Source organism: Dendrobates tinctorius, unplaced genomic scaffold, assembly GCF_039654945.1.
Source record: "Dendrobates tinctorius isolate UK_male_01 unplaced genomic scaffold, ASM3965494v1 ptg000027l, whole genome shotgun sequence".
Lineage (NCBI taxonomy): Eukaryota > Metazoa > Chordata > Amphibia > Anura > Dendrobatidae > Dendrobates > Dendrobates tinctorius.
In genome coordinates, this window is record NW_027361695.1 from 6,250,155 (window position 1) to 6,268,635 (window position 18,481).

Below are 18,481 nucleotides of genomic sequence, written 5' to 3' on the forward strand. Positions count from 1 at the left end.
CAAATACGTGGTAATAGGTATTAAACTTATTGTGAAGATTCATGTGCTCTTAATTGGGGTGGTCCGTCCCACTGCCTGTTGTAATATGCTTATAGAGGCCAGTAGATGAGGCAACATATGCTGTTTACTGGGGAGATCCATCCCACAGCCTTGTGTCAGCCAATAGATGGGGCAGGACGTGACTCCAGACACAGTATCCACCGCATGTCTCTACCTAACTACCATCTGGCACTGAGGCCAACGATTGGCCTCACACAGTCACATTAGGGGAGAGATATGTCCCTAACATCAATGACACGCATTATCGCCAACATGGCCGTGTGAGATGAATGACTGGCCTCAACGCCGGAATAACTGAAGACCGGCACAGAAGCTTGGGAAGCTACGGCGGAGGTGGCATAAGGGCAGGTAAGTATCTAAGGTGAATGTAATATATTTTATTATTTTAACCCCTTCACAGCACTCAAAAGAATCTGACAAACGGTGGGCCATCTGGCTGTCATGTAAATGGAATCCCAAAAATTATCGGTACTTACGGATCTTTGCCAAAAATTAGATATAGGAAAGTGCTCTATAAAAGTTGTATAAATCAATAAGCAAAATTTAATGGCGCTGGAATCAAATGGGTTACACTGAAGGATGATGGAAAGACGGGAATCAATTTCTGTGGTTTATTAGTCAACGCGTTTCGAAGCTTCAAACTTCTTCATCAGGACAAAACCAGGCTAATCTTTAATGATTACCGTGTTTTGCCCTGATGAAGAAGTTTGAAACTTTGAAATGTGTTGACCAATAAACCGCACCAATTGATTCTCGTCTTTTCGTCATGATTGCCGTGGTTTTGTCCTGATGAAGAAGTTTGAATCTTCGAAACGCTTTGACCAATAAACCACAGCGATTGATTCCCGTCTTTCAGTCATCCTTTGACGGCAGCGCAGTTTAACCCATTTGTTTCCAGTGACTTTTGATTTCTTCTTCGCGAGTCTGCGGCAGCCTAAATCTCTTCCAGTGGTTATGTGCACACAACCCGATCAGGTGAGCACGTCAGTGCATATTCTTTTCTAAAACGTCTGCCCAGATAAGATCCTATTGCGCGTCTTGTCTGTTCCAGGTTTTTTTCCTAGTTAATAAGCAAAATCTAGTAACCATAGACATCTACAGTACAAAATCTTGTCTTAGATTAAAGAGAAAACTATTATAACAACATTAAAAAAAAAACATCAGACTACACCCAGGGTTTAATTGTTTGTAACTATGAAAACCTATAGATCTGATAGGAGCTGCATACTCAAAACGGTGGGAGATTTTGTTTACAAGACAAAAGTTGCAAAGTATCTCTGAAATGGTTTTTAACCAATTACAAAAGAAACAAACACAGACATACCCTTTAAATTTTAAGTGCCATTCACCAGGTCTTATTAATTGGCAGATATGAGAAGATTAGAGCTTTTTTCCCAATGTATAAAGATCCAGTTATGCACATAGTTAATCATGAAAGATTGAAGCAATTTCTACTAGTTGGACTTGATATTTTGCCACCCAAGGGGTATAATTATACTAATATTTCACCTTTGGATCCTATAATATAGTCTTGACAAATATATATATGTCCCTGTACTCCCATAAATAAGAGATGACACTCAAAGTATTCAGTGTGATCAGAAAGACGTATTTTAAACATAGAAGAGCCAATCACCAGCAGCGCAGGGAGCAGTAGCCACCGGGGATGTGAAAATGATTAATCCGCATGTAATTATGATCGTGCGGTCATTAGACCCTTCCTTAGTCATTGTCTTCCTACATATCGTCTGCCTCCTCAATGAGATACCTTGGTGTTACTAGATCGGACAAAGGACTCTTCCATGTCTTTTATGTCTCCTTCTGTAATAAAAATATTGGATAGAAGTTCTAAATAGATACTCGGAGGAAGGAAATTAAATTTACGACAATAAGTTGCCCAACGCTAATGGACAGAATGGTGGAGTGGGTGATGACGGTTGATATAGGGTCGTAATGGCCCATCTGACCCCAGCGGACTCTGATCTAGCAAACTTGTCAAGTGTCATGGTTTGATCATGGTTCTTGCCCTGCACTCACAGGGTTAAGTGTACGTGGCCTCTTTCTGGATCTGGGAGGGGTATTTATACTCACTCTTTACCAGGGTTCTCTGTCAGCTATACTGTTATTCTGTCTGTGTGTCTGACGCCCCTGGTGTGCTTGTATATTGCATTTCTTGTTTGCTTCCCGTGTATGACCCGGTCCGTCCCCTCACTCTGTACTCCGTCTCTCGTTTTGGTACTATTGTCTTTTCCGGTTCTGACCTCCTGGCTTGGCTATCGTTACTCCGTTAGTTTGTCCCTATTGTACCGTCTATTGCCTGTTCTGGTTTTCTGATCTATTGCTATGTCCCGACTACCCATTCTGTCTAACCCTTTGGTACTGTCGTGCGATCTCGTGCTGTGACCTTGGCTTGATCTGGTTTCTGTCTCTGTCTATGCCCCTTGGTAACATTGTCCTGTAGTTACCTTTCTAGGAGTTTCCCTGCAGCTCCTAGCTCTGTGGAGCTTAGGCCACGCCCCCAGCAGTCACGTGCTTCAGGTCCTGTGAGCCTGGAGCATGCATCGTCACCACTGCTGTCCCGCTCCGCAGGTATCTTTGTGCACAGTTTTTGTACTCAGGACACGCGCACTGGCTCAGTGAGCAAGTGCAGTGCGGTGTTCCTGACATCAAGGATGTGTCAGAGGCTGCAGACAGTAGCACTGCATCTAGTTGCAGAAGGTCTCAGAAGTTGGCTTTACAGACTCCTTCCTAATCCTTCTGACTTTAGGACCCAGTGGCAATCTCCCCTGGCTCTAGTTGACACACCTGGACCGGGGCGTTTATAATTCCCAGCTTGTAGCTGGGAGTTGCCGGTGATATTTCCACTTCCATTTCCCTGTTTAGGCTTGGAGCTATAGCAGTCGGCTATGGTCCTCTTTAGTGTTTGGAGGACCTCTGTTTCTCTCTCTGAGGCTACTCAAGCTAAGTGTTCCCCTTGTTTGTGCATCCCATCTATCTTTAGTGGTAGTGAGGACTGACTCGTGCTCATGCTGTCCTCTATGCAGGGCTTATCGCCAGGGTCAGGCAGAGTTTAGGTATCTTGCTCCGCGATGGGTGCAGAATCTATATAAGGATGCTTAAGGTAGAGAGGGTGACGCTAGATCTGCTTCGGGGTCTCCACTCCCCCTTTCCTAGTGTTGGGTTCCCTTCCCCTTATCCCTTTGTATTGCACTTAGTTTTAACTACACTGTGCATGACAAAAGGTGGAAGCTGATGATCCTAAGCCCTAGTATAAAACCTAGTATAAAACCTGTGTCTTTTATAGAAGTGGTGTCTTCTAAGGCAATTACAGAAGGATGGGGGGTCCCATGTTCATGCTTCTCATTTGTTAGCCACAGAGTAACCCCAGATAGCATCTACCCTTCTGGAGGACCCAACGCATTTAGACATACAGAGATAGTCCATTGAATTCAATAGCAAGTGTTTAATACCTAATTTCTCCTCTTGTGGTGCTGTAGGGAAACTGAACACTTGCTGCTAAGCTCTTCTTGAAATAAAGGTTAATTGCTGTGGATCACCATGGCATCAGTTTTCATGTTGGATTACTATGGTAACCTGACAAACATCTCTGATGCCCCATCACTAGTCCATCTCAGGCCAGCTCAGGTAGCGGTAAGCCCCCTGAGTATTCAAGTGGTTGTTGTCATGCCCGTCTGTTATGCCGCATGAACCCTGGAGCAGTGTGCACACACACCGAACTATCATGCCTGCCATGTCTGTTATGCCGCATGACCCCTGGAGCAGTGTGCACGTGCACCGAACTATCATGCCCGCCATATCGGGTATGCTGCATGACTCCTGGAGCAGTGTGCATGTGCACTGAACTATCATGCCCGTTATGTCTTATGCTGCAAGATCCCTGGAAGCAGTGTGCACACGCACCTCGTGACTGTTGTGCTGCAAGATGCCTGAAGCAGTGTGCACGCGCGCCTCATCTCATGGCTGCCTAACATTGCCACTGCGCATGTGTGTTTTACCTCATGGCTACACGCCGTTGCTGTGTGACCATCCATCTCTGCTCTGCCTGCTGTGATCGTCACTATGGTCCAGCAGAATCTGATCCAGCAATCCTCTCTATGGTCCTGGACTCCCTGATCATGTGCCCCTCTCTATGTCCAGCAGTATCTGATCCAGCAATCCTCTCAATGGTCCTGTTGGCCCTGATCATGTGACCCTCTCTATGGTCCAGCAGAATCTGATCAAGCTAGCCTCTCTATGATCCTGTAGGATTGAACCGGAAGTTCTCTCCTGGTCCTGACCCGGAAGTGCAGGTGCTAATGCCCTATATCAGACCGCCCCTTCCTATGGTCGGGGCCTGAGTATCGTGTTGCTTCCCTGCATGGCTGCTTGGTCTGCTGGGTCGCTCCCTGTATTCTGTGCCCCTGCACTCTGCCCTGTAGTGCGTCTCTGCACACGCTCTGTGCTTGTATTCTGCCTCTTGTCCCGTGTCATGTCTTGTGTTGTCTCTCGTGCCGTGTTTTGTCCTTGTTATGCTTTGACTTGTAGTACTTCCTCTGTTCTCTGCCTTAGTCTGTTTCACCTTGTCTTGCCTAAGCTATTCTTTGACTTGTAGTACTTTCTCTGTTCTCTGCCTTTGCCTGTTTCGCCATGTCATGCCTTTGCTATCCTTAGCCTTGTAGTACTTCCTATGTTTCGTGTCTAGTCTCAAGGTTCTGCCTTGACCCGGCTCTGGGCTTCGGCCTATGCTCCGCTGCTAGACTCTGTCCTGTGGTGCTGTCTAGCACATTTCCTGGCTAGCCTCAAGGCTCTGGGCTTCGGCCTACGCTCCGCTGCTAGCTCTATGTCTCTGTACCCGGCTCTGGGCTCTAGCATATGCTTCGATTCTCTTCTCTTGTACCCGGCTCTGTGCTACTGCCTACGTTCCGCTCCTTGCTCTGTAACTTGCCTTGCCTTGTTTCTTCGCGTGCCCTTTGCACGCGCCTGGCCTTCCTAGCCTCCTGTCTGTGCATCAGCCGTGCCCGCCTGCTTGTGCCTCAGCCGTGCTCTCTGTGCTTCCTTGCACCCACGCTGTCCCTGCACTGTGCATTGCGTGCCCTCTTAGCACGCGTAGGCCATAGCCTGCTCCTTGGCATACCTCCCCGTGCTTCTCTAAGGCTGTGTGCACACGCTGCGGATTTTGCTGCGTTTCCGCAGCGGTTTTGGCCGCTGCGGACCCGCAGCAGTTTCTGCTGCGGTGTACAGTACAATGATTCCCTATGGGAATCAAAAACCGCAGTGCAGACGGTGCGGAATTTTCCGCGCGGATTATCTGCGGTTTTCAATCCGCAGAAAGAATTGACATGTCAATTCTTTCTGCGGATTCTCCTGCGGTTTGCCATCTCCTCCATTGAGGAGATGAAATACCGCAGGGCAAAACCGCAGAGCAATCCGCAGGTAAAACCGCAGGTCTTTTGACCTGCGGTTTCACCTGCGGATTGTACAAAATCCGCGCGGATGAATCCGCACCTTTTCCGCAGCGTGTGCACACAGCCTAAAAGTACGCACAGGTCTTGCCATGTACCCTGTCGTGCCCTCTTGCACGCACAGGCCCTAGCCTGAACCCTGTCGTGCCCTCTTGCACGCACAGGCCCTAACCTGAACCCTGGCGTGCCCCATAGCACGCGCAGACCCTTGCCTTAGCCTGAACCCAGGCGTGTCTCCTAGTACGCGCAGGCCATTGCCTAAGCCTGAACCCTGGCGTGCCCCTTTGCATGTGCAAGACCTTAGCCTGAACCCTGGCGTGCTCCTCTAGCGCGCCCAGGACCTTGGACCTTGAACCCTGGCGTGTCCCTACACATGCACCATGTCTCGTACTTTTAACTTTGAACCCTGGCGTGTCCCCTACACACGCACCTTGCCTTGCACCTTGCTCTGGACCCTGGTGTGCCCCTAGCACGCACCCTGCCTGGAACTTTGCCTTGGACCTTGGCGTGTTCCCTAACATGCACCATGTCTGGAGATCTGTCATGCCTCCTTGCCTGAACCCTGGTTTGCCTGCCGGATGCCTGGAACCTGCCGATCGCTGCCAGAGATCGTGAGCCTGACGACTGCGGAGCTGATGTCCGCAGCCTGATGCCCTGATCATGTCGATCATTGCCAGCTGTGCGGAGTCCGATGCCATTGAGCCCTTGCCTGTACACAGGCGTGCCACCTGGCACGTACCATGCCATGGACCTTGGCGTGCCCTCGCACACACCTTGCTGTGTTTTCCCTGTTATCACGTCTTGCACCTGATTTAACCCTGAGTTTGCCTTAATGAAGATACCTTGAATTCACGTCTTGTCTTGTTTCCTGCACGTCCTTTGTCGTCAGACACTTGTACTTAGTGTCTACCTGAGCCGGCCATCTGGTTCCAGCAGTCGTGGTGGCTCACCTCCTTGGTCTTGCCCCTGACACTCCCTGTATAGGGGGTGGTTCCTCACAAGGTCAGCACGCCCTAGGTGGGTGAGTGCCACGACCCAGAGGGTCCACTCTAAAGAAAACGTTGTTCTACTACCATTCCGCTGTATTTTTCTGAGCCCTCTGTCAAATGACAACCACCAGCCCTTCCATAAATACTCAGCTCTTCTGTTCCAAGGTCTCTGTCTACATACTCGGCTCTTCTGTTCCAAAGTGTCATTATGCATACTTTGCTCTGTCTTTCTACTTCAAGGGTGCCGTCCTGCATATTTAGCTCTTGTCATAGGCTCAGCCGGTGAGGTAGATTCTCTAAGAAGTGGACAGGGTAAGCAGCATGAATCAGGAGTTATAATGCAGCAAAGCTAGACTTACTGAATGGCACATGAATCAGTGATGACCAGCATAGCAGAGTATGCAAAATGGCAGGTGGGCAAGCTAGGCTGGAAGCACTAGATGCAGCTGAGCTAGACGGATGGAATGTACAAGAACAGCAAAGATGTATAATCAACTGGCATCCTGCTGTGGGAATGTGGTTACAGATAGGAATAGCAGAAATGTATAGGCAAGCTCAGAGGTGTATCTAGGTTTTCTGGTTCCCGGGGAAAGAATTCAGTTTGGTGCCCCCCTTACCTCCAAGCACATATGTGATTTGCATACTTAGTCAAGTAACTCTCTCAATGTTCAGTGAAAAACTGAGAGAAGCAGGAAGAGAAGCAACGTAAGTATGAAAATCGCATATGAGTGAAGTGGCCGTGTGATGACCACTGGAACCAGCGAGCAGAGCTGAATCCTGATAGTGAGTATATTATGCGCTCTTAGGATTGGCTACAGAGCTGTATTTTTATAATTAAAGGGCTTGTCCAGGTTTGAGATGAAAGTCTGCAGTCTCTCTATGCAGGCTTCTGAATTCTCACAGCACGTACACTGCACACTTTTAGGATTCTCTCTTGCCGGTGGACGGTCATGTCAGCACAAGTATGTGATTTGTATATTGTTGGCCACCTTTACGAGTAGACCTGTCTGGCCTTGCTCAACTCACTTTCACCATGTGACCGCATGTATGCAAATCGCCGAGATAATCCTGACAGCGTGCAGTGTGCGCACTGTGAGAATTCAGAAGTCTGCAGTCACATAGAATGACTGCGGACTCATCACCAACCTGGAGAACCCCTCTAATGCTCCTAACATAAATACAAATATGAGAACTATCAGTATCACAAAAAAAATTTACATCCAGGTATCTGATTGATGACTTTGTCTCTGGACTCGTTCTCTTTCTTTTATTCTTCATCCTGTCCAGACTCCTTGATGAGTTTTCACCATCGACAGTCGCCTCTGCAGACTTCTATCTTTCTCCGGTTTTGTGCAGCACTGTCCCTCTTATGGTACATGCCCTCCACACTGCCCTCTCCTGTCCATACTGGGCCCTCTCTTAGCATTATCCTCTCACACTGTGTCAGCCCTATAGGGCCCGGTATCTATACTGTACCCCTCATCACACTCTCTCTTCTTGGCATACTGTCCCCTCCTGGATGTGCCCTTACACTGCCCCCCACATTACTCAATCTCTGTTCTGTGCCCACTCACACTTTTCTCCACACATACAGTCTCTTCATACTATTCCCCTCAATAGTCTCCTCACACATTTCCCCTTCCCTCCTCATAATGTCTCCTCTCACATACCCTCTGCTGACCATACTGTGTCCTCATGTATTTACCCTCTCGCTCTCCATACTGCATACTCCATACATCCCGACTCCCCATACTATGTCTGCAAGCATCCCTTCACCCTCGCTCCCCATACTGTGTCTGCACACATCCTATAACCCTTGTTCCCATACTGTGTCCGCATACATTTTTCCCCTTGCTACTCATACTGTTTTCGTACCCATTCCCCTACTCACCATACTGTGTCTGCACGCATACCTCCACTCACTCCCCATACCGTGCCCACATAAATTCCCCCTTCACTCCCCATACTGTGTTTGCACACATCCTCCACATTCTATGTCTGCACCTACCCCCCCCACTCACCATACTGTATCTTCACCGACCCCCCCCATACATTCCCCCTTGCTCCTCATAGTGTCTGCACTCAACCCCCATTCACCATACTGTTTTTGAAACATCCCCCCACTCACCATACTGTGTCTGCATCCATTCCCCTCACTCACCATATTGTGCCTGCACTCATTCTCTGGTACTGTTTCCTCCCTCCCCCTTTGCTCCTCATACAGTGACTTCAAATTTATCCCACTCCCCATAACGTGTCTGCACTTGTCCCTTCCTTGCTCCCCAAACTTGTGTCCTCAAATCTTCCCCACCTATCCCCAACACTAAATCTCCCCCATTCCTCCCTCTACACTAAATCTCTCCCAGACACTAAATCTCCCCATTATACTGAATTTTCAGTGTCTTCAGATCCACTGGTCTGGAGAACTTACCACCAATGTGCGCCTCTCCAGTGCCGGTGAGTGACATCAGCAGTATGAGCACATGACCTGATCATTTGCTGACTTCGCTCTGACCTGGCACTGAAACCACGAGTACAATTGTTTACTGGAAGCCGGCGCTCTGCACCTTCTGTGACCCGGCTGTCAGCTTGACAGCCGGCTCAGAGAAAGTCCGACTCCCGGTCTTTGGGGCGGCAAAATGTGGCGGCTAGGGGAGACACTTTGGACTGCCACATTAAGCTTCCTGTATGGCGCCCCCCTACCAGCTGCGCCCGGGGCACATGCCCCACCTGTGCCTCCCCCCCGCCCCTAGATACTCCTCTGGGCAAGCTGGTATCTTGCTACCTGAAGTTAGGATAAACACAGGGATGACAGAGTGGTATATGCAATCTGATATCTTCAAGCCATTACACACAGAAACAGCTGCCTTGTAAGTGTGCAAGAGTACCAGAATAGCAGAAACGGATAAATTATCAGGTACTCTGACAGCATAGAAGACAAATTGTAAAAATGAAACATGACACAGCAGAGATGAGAGTGCAGCAGCACAAGAATTGGCTGGACTGAGCTTGGAAGTGGTAGCTGGTTGTTGGACTGCAGTCAGGAGTACCTGGAAATATAATTAGAGAACTGGAAGGAGTAAAGTCAAGTGGAAGATGAGTCAAACTCCTGGAAAAGCAGGTGGTAGCAGGATGCTATACTTCCTGAATATCATGATTCCTCCGAGAAGAGAGTCTGGATGCAGTGAATGACAGTTCTCCTGTTCAATGTAGTAATGGGGAGTGCTGGGCTGTCAGTGTGGTGATTGACAGCTCAGTTGTCCAACTGGATGCTGAGGCGTGCTGCACTGTCAGTGTCTGGAGTGACAGTTTACCTGTCCAATCAGGACCAGGGTGTGCCGGGGCTTCATCCATGTATCTCCTGTCCAGAGTAATTACCTGGCTATTTACCAAGCTCTGTGCCTTAGATTGCTGTCAATTGTAGCTTTGCTCATGAGGTGTGTGTGTGCTCTGAGTAATTTTTCTGGCATTCTGATCTTTCCTGCTTGACCTTGGATTTGTATTGACCATCCATTTGACTAGCCCTTTTCTCGTGATCCGCTACCTTCCAGGAATTCTGACCTCGGACGGTTTCCTGACTATGCCTTTGTCTCACCCTCTCTGTTTATGATATACTCTCTTGGCTTTTGACCTCGGACCTCTTGACTACTCAGCCTCACGCGCTATCCATACCTAGTTAACACATTGAATACTCAGGTAGGAAACCACACCTAAGCCAGACTTAAAAGGTCATGGTTGATGATGGCAGAGTTGTTTGCTGGATTACAACGATAACCCAACGTAGATTGGCACAAAGGAAGCTTGTTATAGGAAAAGGAAACAAAGCCCGGCGCTGGAGCCGGGACCGGTAACTAACAGCTATTCATATCTAAGTCAGCTGCACCAACGCTTCCGGTCCGTGCTGCACAGCCGACCTGCCGCTTAGAGAATCCACCTCACCTGTTGATCCATAATATTATGCCGCCATCGGGACTGGACTGTAGTCTTTAAAAAAGTGTCCATGTAACAAAATTGGAGCAATATTAAAAATTAATTTTTTAAATAGTGATTATGGAATGGTTGCAACAGAAATAATAAATTACCCCAACGAATCTCAATGTAAAGTATAGGAACAATCAGCCATTTCTCCGAAACACAAGTGTTTTTATTTACTTCCGCCAGTCCCAAATAATCCGTCTTTATTGTCTCCGAAGAGGGAGCCTGATCTCGTTTCTCCCCGATAAAGATGCATTGTGTTTGCCTTTTTACTTTCTTTGGTCTAAATCTCAATGTGTGAAATTAAATCTATTCTTAAGCATGGAGAATTTTCCAGTAATTAGGAAGCTAGATGTCCCCGTGGTGCCCAGATACTAACAAGCTCCTGCCGATTCTCATCTAACAAGGGATGAAAGCTTCTGGAGCCAGCAACGCATCTGAGTTACAAACAAAAAGAAAGAAGGAATCGCAAGGCTACGAGGAGTTAAAGTCCGCACCACCTAGAACTTTCTGGAAAAAAATAATAGACGTACATTATCATTTTTTTCATGGCTACTTTAGAACGGGAGTGACCAAAGGGACAAGGAGCATTCTGCAATCCCTGTGTCCATCACCCCAATAGAGATAGTCTGGCAGATAACAGGGAGCAATAGAGAGAATTTAACTAAACAAAAGCAAAAGTTAGCTTTAAGTTTTGCAGAGGCGGAAAGAGAAAGAAAAGCAGAAAAATTGGTTTCTTGGGACACGGAGGACAAATTGTCTATACCTGAGCCTCAGAGTCTGAAGACCGAGATAATATAAATCACACTTCAGAGTAAAACTATCCTTGGTGACTGTAAGAAGCGAATGATAATGCAGGTAAAATCTTGTGGTGTAAATAATAATTTGAAAACTCTCTAAATTGTATGGACATGAAAAATAATAAAGAAATCTAGAGTGTGGGATCTTTAATTTATTATTCTCCAGAGCTGTGCTCACTATTCTGCTGGTGCAGTCACTGTGTACATACATTACATTACTGATCCTGAGTTACATCCTGTATTATACTCCAGAGCTGCGCTCACTATTCTGCTGGTGCAGTCACTGTGTACATACATTATATTACTGATCCTGAGTTAAATCCTGTATTATACCCCAGAGCTGCACTCACTATTCTGCTGGTGCAGTCACTGTGTACATACATTACATTACTGATCCTGGGTTACATCCTGTATTATACTCCAGAGCTGCACTCACTATTCTGCTGGTGCAGTCACTGTGTACATACATTATATTACTGATCCTGAGTTACATCCTGTATTATACCCCAGAGCTGCACTCACTATTCTGCTGGTGCAGTCACTGTGTACATACATTATATTACTGATCCTGAGTTACATCCTGTATTATACTCCAGAGCTGCACTCACTATTCTGCTGGTGCAGTCACTGTGTACATACATTACATTACTGATCCTGGGTTACATCCTGTATTATACTCCAGAGCTGCACTCACTATTCTGCTGGTGCAGTCACTGTGTACATACATTACATTACTGATCCTGGGTTACATCCTGTATTATACTCCAGAGCTGCACTCACTATTCTGCTGGTGCAGTCACTGTGTACATACATTACATTACTGATCCTGGGTTACATCCTGTATTATACTCCAGAGCTGCACTCACTATTCTGCTGGTGCAGTCACTGTGTACATACATTATATTACTGATCCTGAGTTACATCCTGTATTATACACCAGAGCTGCACTCACTATTTTGCTGGTGCAGTCACTGTGTACATACATTACATTACTGATCCTGAGTTACATCCTGTATTATACTCCAGAGCTGCTCTCACTATTCCGCTGGTGTAGTCACTGTGTACATACATTACATTACTGATCCTGTATTGATCCTGAGTTACAGCCTGTATTATACTACTGAGCTGTGCTCACTATTCTGCTGGTGCAGTCACTGTGTACATACATTACATTACTGATCCTGAGTTACATCATGTATTATACTCCAGAGCTGCACTCACTATTCTGCTGGTGCAGTCACTATGTACTTACATTATATTACTGATCCTGAGTTACATCCTGTATTCTACTCCAGAGCTGCACTCACTATTCTGCTGGTGCAGTCACTGTGTACATATATTACATTACTGATCCTGAGTTACATCCTGTATTATACTCCAGAGCTGCACTCACCATTCTGCTGGTGCAGTCACTGTGTACATACATTACATTACTGATCCTGAGTTACATCCTGTATTCTACTCCAGAGCTGCACTCACTATTCTGCTGGTGCAGTCACTGTGTACATACATTACATTACTGATCCTGAGTTACATCCTGTATTATACCCCAGAGCTGCACTCACTATTCTGCTGGTGCAGTCACTGTGTACATACAGCACATTACTGATCCTGAGTTACATCCTGTATTATACTCCAGAGCTGCACTCACTATTCGGCTGGTGCAGTCACTGTGTACATACATTACATTACTGATCCTGAGTTACATCCTGTATTCTACTCCAGAGCTGCACTCACTATTCTGCTGGTGCAGTCACTGTGTACATATATTACATTACTGATCCTGAGTTACATCCTGTATTATACTCGAGAGCTGCACTCACCTTTCTGCTGGTGCAGTCACTGTGTACATACATTACATTACTGATCCTGAGTTACATCCTGTATTATACCCCAGAGCTGCACTCACTATTCTGCTGGTGCAGTCACTGTGTACATACATTACATTACTGATCCTGAGTTACATCCTGTATTCTACTCCAGAGCTGCACTCACTATTCTGCTGGTGCAGTCACTGTGTACATACATTACATTACTGATCCTGAGTTACATCCTGTATTATACCCCAGAGCTGCACTCACTATTCTGCTGGTGCAGTCACTGTGTACATACAGCACATTACTGATCCTGAGTAACATCCTGTATTATACTCCAGAGCTGCTCTCACTATTTTGCTGGTGCAGTCACTGTGTACATACATTACTGATCCTGAGTTACATCCTGTATTATACTCCAGAGCTGCACTCACTATTCTACTGGTGCAGTCACTGTGTACATACATTGCATTACTGATCCTGAGTTACATCCTGTATTATACTCCAGAGCTGCACTCACTATTCTGCTGGTGCAGTCACTGTGTACATACATTACATTACTGATCCTGAGTTACATCCTGTATTATACTCCAGAGCTGCTCTCACTGTTCTGCTGGTGGAGTCACTGTGCACATACATTACAATACTGATCCTGAGTTACATCCTGTATTATACCCCAGAGCTGCACTCACTATTCTGCTGGTGCAGTCACTGTGTACATACATTACATTACTGATCCTGAGTAACATCCTGTATTATACCCCAGAGCTGCACTCACTATTCTGCAGGTGCAGTCACTGTGTACATACATTACATTACTGATCCTGAGTTACATCCTGTATTATACTCCAGAGCTGCACTCACTATTCGGCTGGTGCAGTCACTGTGTACATACATTACATTACTGATCCTGAGTTACATCCTGTATTATACTCCAGAGCTGCTCTCACTGTTCTGCTGGTGGAGTCACTGTGCACATACATTACATTACTGATCCTGAGTTACATCCTGTATTATACCCCAGAGCTGCACTCACTATTCTGCTGGTGGAGTCACTGTGCACATACATTACATTACTGATCCTGAGTTACATCCTGTATTATACCCCAGAGCTGCATTCACTATTCTGCTGGTGCAGTCACTGTGTACATACATTACTGATCCTGAGTTACATCCTGTATTATACTCCAGAGCTGCACTCACTATTCTGCAGGTGCAGTCACTGTGTACATACATTACATTACTGATCCTGAGTTACATCCTGTATTATACCCCAGAGCTGCACTCACTATTCTGCTGGTGGAGTCACTGTGCACATACATTACATTACTGATCCTGAGTTACATCCTGTATTATACCCCAGAGCTGCACTCACTATTCTGCTGGTGCAGTCACTGTGTACATACATTACATTACTGATCCTGAGTTACATCCTGTATTATACCCCAGAGCTGCACTCACTATTCTGCTGGTGCAGTCACTGTGTACATACATTACATTACTGATCCTGAGTAACATCCTGTATTATACCCCAGAGCTGCAGTCACTATTCTGCTGGTGCAGTCACTGTGTACATACATTACATTACTGATCCTGAGTAACATCCTGTATTATACCCCAGAGCTGCAGTCACTATTCTGCTGGTGCAGTCACTGTGTACATACATTACATTACTGATCCTGAGTTACATCCTGTATTATACCCCAGAGCTGCACTCACTATTCTGCAGGTGCAGTCACTGTGTACATACATTACATTACTGTTCCTGAGTTACATCCTGTATTATACTGCAGAGCTGCACTCACTATTCTGCTGGTGGAGTCACTGTGTACATACATTACATTACTGATCCTGGGTGACATCCTGTATTATGTGAATTCAGCTTTGAGCGAGAGAAACACTTAGGCAGCTGTAACCTGATCACTCAGTGAGTTGACAGTCAATCTTGTTAGTTTTTCTGAGTATATGATGAGTTGGTGAGGAAAAGTGGCTCATAAGTGTAGAAAGAACCTTATTTCTCTGACATTACAATTTTTAGTATTTTAGCTTGTACTATTGATTTATGGAAAGTTGGCTGAAATGACAGAGACCATTTAAAGGGGTTGTCACAGCACTAAAAAGCATGGCATATTGATAGACTACGCCGTGCGTGCCTCTGTGACTCTTCTATCAGACATCCCTCCGGTGCACACCGTGGACAGGTGTGCATAGAGCCGTACTGCTATTCAATAAACCGCTGGGATTTGTGGTTCTTATCAGACCAGAATGCCGCTAGCTCCCTAAACGGTCCCTCGTTTCACTGATTTGAGCCATGTACGGTGAAACGCTCCCACCGACATTACTAATCCTCTAAATTGAGGCTTTTTAACAAGACAGGGGCCACGATGATCAGTTTTGCACTTCAGATGACTCCCATGGTAAAAGTGTTATCGTCCTTGTAGGTGGTTACGTTATTTTCGTGCACAGTCGCCGATGCTATAAGAGGCAGGAATAAACGCAAGTTACAGATGTAGCAGAGCCGAAATCGTCATTCCACTTTTCGGAGCAGTCCTATGTAAAAGCAGCCCATGGCTGGGATTGATACGATTGGTTCTCAAACCTTCTCTGGTTCTACCTATGGTTAGATTAAACAGTATCGGATGGGTTAAATCCAACCTACCTGCCATGCATCAGCCCCCCCACACGGACAGTATGGATCCTGCTGACATCAGCAGCCTCTGCCAACACGTATCCAGCGTTAAACCACAGGTAACACCTTGTAATATCACCTTGAGCTGGAGTACATGACAAACTCAACCCGACGACATCTGATAATATCAACTCCGATAAACTCAACACTGCTCCATCATCAACGACAACCTCTGCCGAACAAACATCGGATAAGTTCAGTTGTGCCAATCCTATCATCTGATCAACTCGATGCTGCAGCAACGATGCAATTGACAAATTCAGCACTGCTACATATATATATTAATATATTATTAGAAACGATGTGTCGACAATTTGCAAACAACATTAAACGGGATGCAAGGGCAGAACTTCCCAAAAACTTTAAGCAACAATGGACCGATGTAGCAAAGCGGACTTGCCATTTAATTCTTCGAGAATCCGTCCTTTAGTCACTGAGCGCGTGATCCAGGGTGACAGGTAAATAATATCTAAGGTGTGGGAGGTTAATTAGATTTTCGACATCCCTCCGGAGAAAAGTGAGAAAGGAAGACACGTACCTTGAGAACTTCCATTGGTACCTGGGCAGCGGCTGGCAGGCTGGTGGACACGCTGACGTTGATGGCCGATGTGTGGCTGGCTGCTACTCTCTGCTGCATGAACTGAGCTGCCTGCTGCTTGTGTTGCTGTTCACGACGTTCCTGCTCCTGCATCTGCTCACGCATGAGCTGCTGGCGTAGCAAAATCCGTGATGTCATATTGGAGGAGCTTAGTGGAGGCTTGGACGCTCCTGGATGCTCTGCTGAGCTGCTGCGAAAAAAGCCAAAGAGATAGACTCCTAATTAGTTGGGAACATTATCGCTGTGCACAAAGCATGGGGGAACGGGGGTCTGCACTGAACTCTACACATCCAAAACCATTCACAGACCCAACCGGCAACAGTTTTGGCCAAGAAAGGGTAAACGCAAGATGCATGTCCCGAAAATGAAGAAATGCAATACATGCAACATAGTCATTATAAAAGATATACTGACTCAGAACAGAGAAAAAAATGCACAAAAAGAATAAAAAATCCCAGTATTTCTCCTCTTAATTTCCACTTTTTCTTTGATTCTATATTTTTCTGAAACTACAATTTAAACAGAAATTATATGCAGAAATGTTCTTTGTGTGTCTCGGTAGCTTAGCCATGACCCCTCTATTACTCCTCTCTGCAGCAGGAGCCTCCCCCCTCTGCCCAGTCTGCCTGCAAGTCAACTGGCTGCAGCAGGAGCCTCCCCCCTCTGCCCTCTCTGCCTGCAAGTCAACTGGCTGCAGCAGGAGCCTCCCCCCTCTGCCCTGTCTGCCTGCAAGTCAACTGGCTGCAGCAGGAGCCTCCCCCCTCTGCCCTGTCTGCCTGCAAGTCAACTGGCTGCAGCAGGAGCCTCCCCCCTATGCCCTGTCTGCCTGTAAGTTAACTGGATGCAGCAGGAGCCTCCCCCTCTGCTCTGTCTGCCTGCAAGTCAAATGGCTGCAGCAGAAGCCTCCGCCCTGTGCTCTGTCTGTCTGCAAGTCAACTGGCTGCAGAAGGAGCCTCCCCCCTCTGCCCTATCTGCCTGCAAGCTAACTGGATGCAGCAGGAGCCTCCCCCCTCTGCCCTATCTGCCTGCAAGCCAACTGGCTGCAGCAGGAGCCTCCCCCCTCTGCTCTATCTGCCTGCAAGCCAACTGGCTGCAGCAGGAGCCTCCCCCCTCTGCCCTGTCTGCCTGTAAGTCAACTGGCTGCAGCAGGAGCCTCCCTCCTCTGCCCTGTCAGCAGAAATTGGACAAAAGATTGTCAAGCATTAACTGGTTGCAGCAGTCTCGGTGTTGTGATGTCATCACTGCACTAGGAAGAAGAAACCATCAGGGTATCAGGAGGTTCATTTTGTAACAAATATTTTTTAATTGCCAGTCAACCCTTTGAAAATGGATGGTGAACCCAGAATGGCACTCTGAGACCCCGCCAATCCTGTGATAGGGAGGCAGCTGCTCTTCACTTATAACCCTCCTGACTTTGCAGGGAACCGCAGCCATCTCTACTTGGAGCACCACTGCAGATCACTGCACACTCGGGTAATCGGGGACCACTGCGCAGAAGAAAAACAGTAAAGGGGAAGCAGGAGTACACCAGCGCCGTGCCCCCATAGTGCCATGATCAGAAGGGGTCCTAGAGGCCAAACCATCATCAATCATAAACTAATGGAGTTCTAGAAGAGCTGGGAAATCTCACAGACACTCTTCCCTGCACAGTAATGCTTCCGATTGTGCAGAGACTGCCGACAACTCCATGTGGAGCTCCACTGCAGATCTTTGCACACTCGGGTGAGTGGGACCACTGCATTGAAAAAAGACAGTAAAGAAGCAGAAGAACAACAGTACCATGTCCCCATATTTTCAGTATCAGATGGGGTCTCAGAGGTCAAACCATCATCAATCATAAAATAATGGACTTCTGGAAGAGCTGAGAAATCTCCGGGACACTCTTCACTGCACAGTAATGTGCGGGCAACTCCACACTTGGGAGATTAGTCACAACATTACAGGAGTAAACCACTAAAGAGGGCGCAGGAGTACACCAGGGCTGGAACCTCAAAAGTCTCAGGATACGGCAGAGTCCGTACCACTGTCATACCACTGTCAAACATAACGTAATGGACTTCTGGATGAACCAGCATATCTCCCATTACCTCCGAG

The 18,481-nt window shown here is 46.8% G+C and overlaps 1 protein-coding gene across 5 annotated transcripts in view; it reads right to left on the minus strand.

Moving 5' to 3' along the window:
- Window positions 1-18,481, minus strand: part of MITF (melanocyte inducing transcription factor) — a 374,744-nt gene that overhangs the window by 249,948 nt on the left and 106,315 nt on the right. For 3 of the 5 annotated variants that reach the window (XM_073569726.1, XM_073569724.1, XM_073569722.1), the window contains exon 2: window positions 16,328-16,577. In XM_073569726.1, the coding sequence (XP_073425827.1) occupies window positions 16,328-16,577 (250 nt within the window). The remainder of the gene's footprint in view (window positions 1-16,327; window positions 16,578-18,481) is intronic. The other 2 variants (XM_073569725.1, XM_073569723.1) reach the window with 1 other exon arrangement.